This window comes from Apodemus sylvaticus, chromosome 18, assembly GCF_947179515.1.
Source record: "Apodemus sylvaticus chromosome 18, mApoSyl1.1, whole genome shotgun sequence".
In the NCBI taxonomy this organism is placed as follows: Eukaryota; Metazoa; Chordata; class Mammalia; order Rodentia; family Muridae; genus Apodemus; species Apodemus sylvaticus.
In genome coordinates, this window is record NC_067489.1 from 22,676,703 (window position 1) to 22,686,644 (window position 9,942).

At 44.6% G+C, this 9,942-nt stretch overlaps 1 protein-coding gene across 3 annotated transcripts in view; it reads right to left on the minus strand.

Annotated features, from left to right (window-relative positions):
- The window catches only part of Tacc1 (transforming acidic coiled-coil containing protein 1), an 84,064-nt gene extending 75,878 nt beyond the window's left edge, over positions 1 to 8,186 (minus strand). The window contains exon 1 of one of the 3 annotated variants that reach the window (XM_052162421.1): positions 8,134 to 8,186. Coding sequence is in view for 2 of the 3 variants with exons in the window: in XM_052162419.1 (XP_052018379.1) it covers positions 4,178 to 4,254 (77 nt within the window). In the remaining variant the exon portion in view is untranslated. Of the gene's footprint in view, positions 1 to 4,177; positions 4,329 to 8,133 lie in introns of those variants that run through there. The other 2 variants (XM_052162419.1, XM_052162422.1) reach the window with 2 other exon arrangements.
- Between the last annotated feature and the right edge of the window lie 1,756 nt (positions 8,187 to 9,942).

The following is a 9,942-nucleotide window of genomic DNA, read 5'->3' on the forward strand; positions in this document are numbered from 1 at the left end:
ACTATTCACTAAATCCCAAATGGAAAGACTGGTTCAGAAATTTAACAGGTGTATATCTTATATTTCAGACAGACACGCTAAATAAGAACGAAGTGATTATTTATAAACCATTGGTTCTATTTTATGACATTCTCCAAAACCTTCCCCTAACCCCACAAACCTCTCATTGTTTTTAGAAAGACCACAGACACATTGCCGAAAGCAATCAGCCTGGGAAGGGGGGATGGAAGGGGGGGGCGAGGGAAGTGTTTCAAACTGTGCAGCAAACTTCCCCACACCCTGGGGTGCCTATCTTCTTGGTAGTTCTTTCCTGAAAAGACCGGAAATGACCTGAATTAAAAATTAAGAGGTGGCTAAGCTGGTGATGTTGCTCAGTTGAGAGAGAACCTGAGTGGTAAACTGAGGCCTTGGGTTCAATCCCCAGCTCTGCCTGAAACCAGGCTTGGCCATGCACACCTGTGATCCCAGCCCTGGCATTTTCCCAAGAGTCCTAAAGTAAGCGTTCACAATGCAGGAATCCCAATCTAGGTCTGCCTGACCCCACAGCAGTGCTTCTTCAGTCCTCAAAGCTCCCAGGAATGAATGAACGAATGAATGAATGAATGAATGAATGAATGAAATTCCTCCAGCTTTTTTGCTTGTTTGTTTACTTTGTTTTTCAAGACAGGGTTTCTCTGCATAACCCTGGTTGTCCTGGACTCAGAGATCTGCCTGCCTCTGCCTCCTGAGGACGGGGATTAAAGGCATGGACCACCAATGTCCTGCGAATCTAAATTTTTTTATTTTCTATTTTTTTTTTTTTGCCCGTTCACACACCTGTGCACTATGCGCATGCTTGATGCTTTTGGAAAGTCAAAGGAGGGTATCAGATTCTCAGCTTGGAGTCAGAGTTGTGAGCAACAGCGTGGGTCCTGGGAATCAGACCCGAGGCCCCTAGAAGAACAGTCAGTCAGTCCTCTTAACCATCTCTTCAGTCTCTAGCTTTTTACCTAAGCCCTGGGCTCAGAGAAGGTCAGCGGCTAAACTTTAAACACTGATGAATTTGACCTTAAGCCAGACAGACATTTGTTTCCATGCACGCCTTTGCTTCTTAGTATTTCTCAGCTGAGTGATCTTGCAAAAGCTTTATCTGAAACTGTGAACATTCTCAAAGACAATTGCTCCCTCACAAGAAAACGCCTTTGAGGGCATTAGTCATGTGACTTTCATGCTAACGGAGATGTCCTTGAGGTCAGCGTTATCCAGGGCAGCCACATATCCGACAGGAAGTCTGTAGGGACCCGTAAGAACAATGAGTTCTTGCTCTTGGAGCCCTGGAGAGACTCATGGCCTGTGCACTTGGATAAAAAGAATACTTTTTGCTTTTGAAATCTCATCTTTCTAATGAGTTCTCTCTTTTTTTTTCCTTCTGGAGACAGGGTTTCTCTGTGTAGCCCTGGCTGTCCTGGAATTTGTTCTGTAGACCAGGCTGGCCTCGAACTCACAGAGATTGGTTTGTCCTTGCCTCCCAAGCGCTGGGACTAAAGGTGTGCACCACCATGCCTGGCTTCTAAGGGGTCTTTAAGTGGTAGTCCTATGTGCCTGCTAAGGCTGCCTCACCAAGGAGAGCCTGTGTACTCTGATGGGACCGAACATCCCAGTCCCGAGAAGGAAGCCCAGAGCCTCTGCAAGCCTCTACCACTGACTTATATTCCTATGTTCTTCTTAACCGAAGTGAAGAGAGGCTGTACTCTTGAGCAAAGACCAAGAATGGCTGCCTTTTGCATTGGTCGATTTTAGGCAAGTTCGGCCATACACAGAAGGTACATGAAGACCTTCCAGGGGAACAGCAAGACACTAGATAATTTAACGATTGATGACTTATACCCCAGCAGCTGAACTCGAATGCACCTTTATTTCCCCAAATGCTGCCAGCAAACAGGTCCACTACTGACTTCCAAACTATCCAGCAAACCCGGCCACCATTCACAAACAGCATTCGGCTTTCAGCCTTGGTGGAAAGAATACACTGTATGTTCCAGATAAAACGGTTCGCAGATTAAAAAATGGTTGTGATTCACACAATCATCTATCAACCTCAGAACAGCCTGTGAAGCCTGTTCCTACCATTCGGTGAACTAGTGATGAAATCGAGACCCAGAGACACTAAGAAATAGAGAAAAGTCCCCCAGCTGTCAATAAGTAGACCCTGGAATTAAACGCACAGCTATTCCCACCCCCTACAGACACACCTGTCTGTCTGTCTGCCTCTGTGTATGTGTGTGTGTGTGTCAGTGTCTGTTTCTCTCTCTCTCTCTCTCTCTCTCTCTCTCTCTCTCTCTCTCTCTCTCTCTCTGTGTGTGTGTGTGTGTGTGTGTGTGTGTGTGTGTGTGTCGGTGTGTCTGTGTCTCTGTCTCTCTCAGAGTTATTTATTTTTATTTTATGAGTATAAGTGTTTTTCCAGCATGTATGTATATATACCACATTTGTGCCTGGTGTCCAACGAAGTCAGAAGAGGATGTCAGATTCCCTGCAACTGGAGTTATGGATGTTTCTGAACCACCACGTTGGTGTTGGGAATTGTACTCGGGTCCTCTGCAAATAGAGGCCATCTCTATTTGCAAACTGAGCCATCTCTCCAGGCCCCTATTTTTTCTTTCTTTTTGGTTTTTGTTTGTTTGAAGACAGGGTTTCTCGGTGTAGCCCTACCCTGTCACGCTGTAGACCAGGCTAACCTCAAACTCAAGAGATCCGCATGCCTCAGTCTCCTGAGTGCTGGGATTAAAGGTGTATGCCACCACCGCCAGGCTTCTGTTTCTTTCTTAAAACTTAGGTCTGCTGGGTTGGGGTGGCGCATGCCTTTAACCGCAGCACTTGGGAGGCAGAGGCAGGCGGATTTCTGAGTTTGAGGCCAACCTGAAGTCTTTAGCAATTTTACAGTTTTGTATTAAGCAATGCCAATTCAGATTTCTTCCTTATTCAGGGAAAAGGAAAGAAAAAGGGAGTGGGTGAGGTGGGTAGCTGTCAAGTGAACTAAAAATCTGATTGGTTCCCTCCCCACCTGGGGGGAGGGGAAGTAGCTACAACAGGAGCTTTGAAGTTAGACACCCCAGCGTCTGCTACTTTCTAGCTAGGTGACCTTGGACAAATTACTTGATTTCTCTGTTTCACTTTACCTACTGGTAGAATAACAATCCAAGAAATGAATTCAGTGTTAGAAGTTAAACAGCACGAAGCAATTATGAAGCTTTCTTATAAATCTTACATGCCCTGGGAATCCTTTCTATGAACAAGTTGTTCAAACTATATTTAGGTTTGTAATTCTGTGTAAATTTTAGGAGGTCCAGAGCTGGTGACACTTGGTTCACATGGTAAAGAAAGTTGATACTAAGCCCGATGGTCTGAGTTCGACTCCAGGAACCCACTTGCTGGAAAGCAAGCTGACCTCCACATGTGCGCCCTGACACAAATAAATAATCATAAAAAATAATAAAGGTTTTTAAATGGTAGAAGGTAAAAATAATGTATTTAGCATTTGGCTACCAGGAGGCTGTTTTCCATTGAAAAGATGAATTGTTTTGTTTTGTTTTTTTAAGGAAAGAAAGAAACGTCTTGACATATCACAGCGTCTTGACATATCACAGCGCCTATCTCCCTCAAACTTGGGTTGAGGTTTGCTGGGAATAAAGAGCCAACTCCAGCGTACACTCCCGTGCGCGCGCCAACACACACACACAGAGAGAGAGAGAGAGAGAGAGAGAGAGAGAGAGAGAGAGAGAGAGAGAGAGAGAGAGAGAGAGAGAGAGAGAGAGAGAAGGAGAGAGGGAGAGAGAGAGGGGGGGAGAGAGAGAGAGAGTTTGAACTTTTCGACAATTCTTTGTCAACACGATCCCTCTCCCCACGCACAGCCAACTTTTACTAGTCCTGCACCGCGTCCCCCCGCGGACTTCTTAACGGTGCTTGGTGTCCCCAGCTGTCGCTGTCCCGGAACAAAGCACTTACTGCAGCTACAATGCTGCCCTTCTCTGAGGTCATCATGAAACTCGCCGCAAACAAGAGGGAATTCTTGGGAGCCACAAGCGCCACATCCCGGTCCCTGGACCCCGCAGGCCCGGACGGATCTCAGCGAGCACCCCCACCCTGTCCGGCGCGCTTCCTGTTCTGGGTCCCCCAAGCCCCACGCCCTGCGCAGACTCACGCGGTGGCATCCACGGGTGTCGGGGGCGTCTCCCACGCGAGCCCCGGGCCGCGATCCTGGGAGTGCGAGCCGCCCATCACAGCCAGCCCACGGGTGACCTCGCGGGAGGCGGCGGGAGGAAGGGCCAAGGGCAGGGCGGGGCCGCAGCCACCTCCCGCCCGCCCGCTCGCCTTGGCTGCAACCAACCGAAGCTTGGCGAGCGCTACATCTGTCACCGTGTTCATCCCAACTAGCTGGGTGACTTGGATAAGTTATTACACCCTTTCTGAGCTTGCTTTCTTCATCTGTAATATAAGGGAGTGTGTTCACTCGCTAAATGTGCACTTTGCCTCTGCTGACCGAAGAATGAACTCCTTTCCAAATCATAAGAGGAAGACAAATAAATAAATAAATAAATAAATAAATAAGTAAATAAAAGACACCCCTTTAAGTCCCCGCACTCAGGAAACAAAGGCAGGTGGATCTCAGTGAGTTCGAGGCTATTCTGGTCTCCGTAGTAAGTTTCAGGACAGTGAGAGCTAAATAGTTAAGACCCTGCCTCGAAAAAAAAAATAGAAACCAGAATAAAAAGAAAGGGGAAGGAAGAGGAAGAGGAGGGGGGAGAGAAAGAGGAAGAAGGAGAGGGGAAGAAAACTGCCTGAAGTCCGATTCACCTTCCTTCAGAAGGAGTCTCACCCTCCGGCACGGTTCTGCGCCTCACCCGCCCGTCCTCTTCAGCAGGCTGTGATGGCTTTTTACCCGGCACACTGGGAAGTCTTTTTTCTGCTCACATCTGTCCATCTTTCCATCCCTACTCAATCTCTTTCTAACACATAGTTCTGTATCCTCCCAACACACCCTTTGATATCTCCCTCTCTAGAACGCCAGTCCCACGAAGACAGCAGCGAACTTGTTTCTTGTCTGCTGGCCTGGAAAGGTCTCGAACCCCTAATCTTCCCGCTCCATCTCCCAAGTGCAAATATTAATAAGTACAAGCTAAGTTTTGTTTGTTTGTTTGTTTTTTCTTTTTGCAAAAAAGTCTTGCAAAGCTTACAAAAGGCTGGTCTTGAACTGAGTTCTGATTTTTCAGTAGCCCAGACCACTGTTAGAATGTAACTTTTTTAATGACTAGAAGATTCTGACTTCCCTGTTTCCTAGCTTAGTGTTTGTCTCCAGATTCACTAGCAATAAATAGACACTAGTTGGAGCAAAGAGTTAATTTCTGGGCCCACAGAACGGGGCCAAACATTAACTCTCTTCTTGACTGGCAGCTATAGGAAAATAAAGAGGTGTTTGGCTATGCTTTTCTACGAGGACTAAGAAAGCTGTGAGCATTACCTTTACAATGGATCTCTCTTGGGTGTCAAAGTATTGACTACCTATTGTTTACCCTCACTGCTCAAGCAGAGGAGCCCTGAGGTCACAATGCTGACACACCTGGAGTGGGAAATTAAAAATTAATTAAAAGCCTAATGAAGCTGGAACTGGGATTTTTGTAGCAACAGTTTCTTTTTTTTTTATTGTTATTTTTTTATTCGATATAGTTTATTTACATTTCAAATGATTTCCCCTTTTCTAGCCCCCCCCCACTCCCCGAAAGTCCCGTAAGCCCCCTTCTCTTCCCCTGTCCTCCCACCCACCCCTTCCCAGTTCCCCGTTCTGGTTTTGCCAAATACTGTTTCACTGAGTCTTTCCAGAACCAGGGACCACTCCTGCTTTCTTCTTGTATCTCATTTGATGTGTGGATTATGTTTTGGGTATTCCAGTTTTCTAGGTTAATAACCACTTATTAGTGAGTGCATACCATGATTCACCTTTTGAGTCTGGGTTACCTCACTTAGTATGATGTTCTCTAGCTCCATCCATTTGCCTAAGAATTTCATGAATTCATTGTTTCTGATGGCTGAATAGTACTCCATTGTGTAGATATACCACATTTTTTGCATCCACTCTTCTGTTGAGGGATACCTGGGTTCTTTCCAGCATCTGGCAATTATAAATAGGGCTGCTATGAACATAGTAGAGCATGTATCCTTATTACATGGTGGGGAATCCTCTGGGTATATGCCCAGGAGTGGTATAGCAGGATCTTCTGGAAGTGAGGTGCCCAGTTTTCGGAGGAACCGCCAGACTGCTTTCCAGAGTGGTTGTACCAATATCTTGGGGTGACTCTTACCAAACATGCGAAAGATCTGTATGACAAGAACTTCAAGACTCTGAAGAAGGAAATGGAAGAAGACCTCAAAAAATGGGAAAACCTCCCATGCTCATGGATCGGTAGAATCAATATAGTTAAAATGGCCATTTTGCCTAAAGCACTATACAGATTCAATGCAATACCCATCAAAATCCCAACTCAATTCTTCACAGAGTTAGAAAGAGCAATTATCAAATTCATCTGGAACAACAAAAAACCCAGGATAGCTAAAACTATTCTCAGCAACAAAAGAAAATCTGGGGGAATCAGTATCCCTGACCTCAAGCAATACTACAGAGCAATAGTGTTAAAAACTGCATGGTATTGGTACAGTGACAGGCAGGAGGATCAATGGAACAGGATTGAAGATCCAGAAATGAACCCACACACCTATGGCCACTTGATCCTCGACAAAGAGGCTGAAAACATCCAATGGAAAAAAGATAGCCTTTTCAACAAATGGTGCTGGTTCAACTGGAGGTCAGCATGCAGAAGAATGTGAATTGATCCATCCTTGTCTCCTTGTACTAAGCTCAAATCCAAATGGATCAAGGACCTCCACATAAAGCCAGACACTCTGAAGCTAATAGAAAAGAAACTGGGGAAGACCCTTGAGGACATCGGTACAGGGAGAAAGTTTCTGAACAGAACACCAATAGCGTATGCTCTAAGAGCAAGAATTGACAAATGGGACCTCATAAGGTTACAGAGTTTCTATAAGGCAAAGGACACCATCAAGAGGACAGATCGGCAACCAACAAATTGGGAAAAGATCTTCACCAATCCTACATCAGATAGAGGGCTAATATCCAATATATATAAAGAACTCAAGAAGTTAGACTCCAGAAAACCGAACAACCCTATTAAAAAATGGGGTACAGAGTTAAACAAAGAATTCTCACCTGAAGAACTTCGGATGGTGGAGAAGCATCTTAAAAAATGCTCAACTTCATTAGTCATTAGGGAAATGCAAATCAAAACAACCCTAAGATTTCATCTTACACCAGTCAGAATGGCTAAGATTAAAAATTCAGGAGACAGCAGGTGTTGGAGAGGGTGCGGAGAAAGAGTAGCAACAATTTCAAACAGCCCGAGAAACCAGCTGCGGGCAGGAGCCCATCTTGTAAAATGTCCAGGTTCTTCACAGGTTGTCTGGGACTTCACAGTGCCTTGGGGCTCGGCTCCTCCTCCTGGGAAGGTCTTCGTTCTCAGTGAGGCTTTGTCAAGGGAAATAGGAGGAATGGTGCAGACAGCGGGTGAGAGGCAGAAAATTTCCTTCCCTGGGCTGATAAGATGGACTGTGGGATCTTTTATTTCTGTTAGTGCAGAAAGGCTCCGGGTACTGTCACTAAAGTGTTTGAAAGGAAAAAGTGGGTCTGAAGGTGGAGCTCAGTATTAGCGCACTTGACTGGTATGTTTGAAATCATCTTTGATTCCCAGCACTGAAGAAGAAAAGAAGAAGGGGGCAAGGAGGAGGGGAGAGGAGGAGGAAGAAGAAGAAAGAAAAGGTGGAGGAGGATGGGAAAAGGAGGAAGAGGAAGAAGAAGAAGAAGAAGAAGAAGAAGAAGAAGAAGAAGAAGAAGAAGAAGAAGAAGAAGAAGAAGAAGAAGAAGAAGAAAAGACAATAAGAGGTGGAGGAAGAGGGGAAGAGACTGGCTGAATAAACAAACAAACAAACAAACAAAAATAAGGAAGAAAGGGAGAAAGAGAACAGGGAATCTGCAGAGACATCGAAACAACCAGAGAGCAATGACTCTATTAAAATAAGTGAGTGACAGACCTGTCACATGGTGCGGGGTGTCCGTCCACAAGGTTGCCTTGTTCGTGTGGCTGTCCTGGCAGTCACAGGAAAGGCTTATGGGTGGTTGGGTCCCCAGAGTCACGGGAGTGATGGTAGGAAGGGGCACATCTTGTCCTTGGGACGGAACTGATGAGAGCCTTTCAGGAAGCATGCCCAAGACAGATGGAGATCCCTGGGTGCTCCTCGGGCCCAGGATACACATTGTGTTCCCACGGATGTGGTACCAAGACATTTTAATCTCTTCCTGGCACCGCTATGGGTTTTCAGATCAGAACACGCTGCGGGATTATCTGCTCTCTCTGTTTAATGCACCTTTGTTCAAAGTCCTCTCTTTTTTTATGCTTCAGTTAAAAACTAAGCAACTTTAGCATTCCTAATGCAGACACAGTGTGTGAGCACATCTCTGTCTCTCTAGAACAGCTTGCATCAAATGAGTATCTGGTTTCAGAAGAAGTCACCCTGAGAAGTACATGCTGACCTCAAAGGTGCAATATTTCACCTGGATATCATTTCCATGTTGATTTTTAATTAAATTTTTATTATTTTATTCTATGTGTATGAATATTTTGTCTGTTTGTATGTCTGAGCATCATATACACGTCTAATGCATGAGGAGGCCAGGAAGAGGGTATCAGACTTCTGAAACTGAAGTTACAGGTGGCTGTGAGCAGCTGTGTGGGTGCTGGGAACCAAACTCAGGTCCTTTAGAAGGACAGCCAGTGCTTTGAATTGCTGAGCGATGTGTCCTGTCCCTTACCATGTCCATTTTTTGTTTTGCTTTGTTCTGTTTTTTGTTGTTTGTTTGTTTTTGAGACAGGGCTTCTCTGTGTAGCCCTGGCTGTCCTTGAACTCACTCTGTAGACCAGGCTGGCCTCGAACTCAGAAATCTGCCTGCCTCTGCCTTCAAAGTACTGGGATTAAAGGTGTGCGCCCCCCACTGCCCAGCCACTAGTCCCTTTATAAAGGATAAAATAGTTTCATATTTTTAGAGTCATGGATTATTCTTGAAGTCAAGCAGAGTGAATGTTCCAATGTCATCATCCTCTTTCAAAATAATTTGTGTGATTAAATTGCTTGATCTTCCCATATGAGGTTGGAAATAAGCTTGTCAACTCCATTAAACTGTCAGTTAGTCCCAGGAGAACCAACAATGGCAGATACGGGGGCTTCCAGTGTAGGAACAGAGCGTATGACTCTCCATTTTGTCTGCCTCCTTTAGCGCCCTGTCAAACTGTGGTACTTGAAATTTTTCAGCCTGTGAAGTTTTTAAGTTTTTATCTTATATTTTATTCATGTGCATGTGTGCTGTGCCTTTGTGTGTGTGCATACAGATGCACATGTGAGCACCCATGGAGGCCAGAAGAGGGCGCTGGATCCCCTGGAACTGGAGTTATAGGTGGTTCTGAGGCACCTGATGTGGGTGCTGGAAGCCACACCCCGTCTTCTGGAAGAGCAGCAAGCAGTCTTAACCTCCAAGCCTCTCTCTCCAACCCCAATCTATAGGTCTTGCACATTGTTGGTAACACTTATTCTAAGTATTTGATTCTATTAGACATGGGGTTATTTTTATCATTTTTAAAAGATTATATATAATATATATTTACATATATATAATATATAATATATAATATATATTTTTATTATATACATAATGTATATATTATATATTATATTATATATTTTATATATTTATTATATATTATATATAATATATGTTTTTAAAAGATTATATATATATATAATATATATATACTGTCACTATCTTCAGGCACACCTGAAGTGGACATC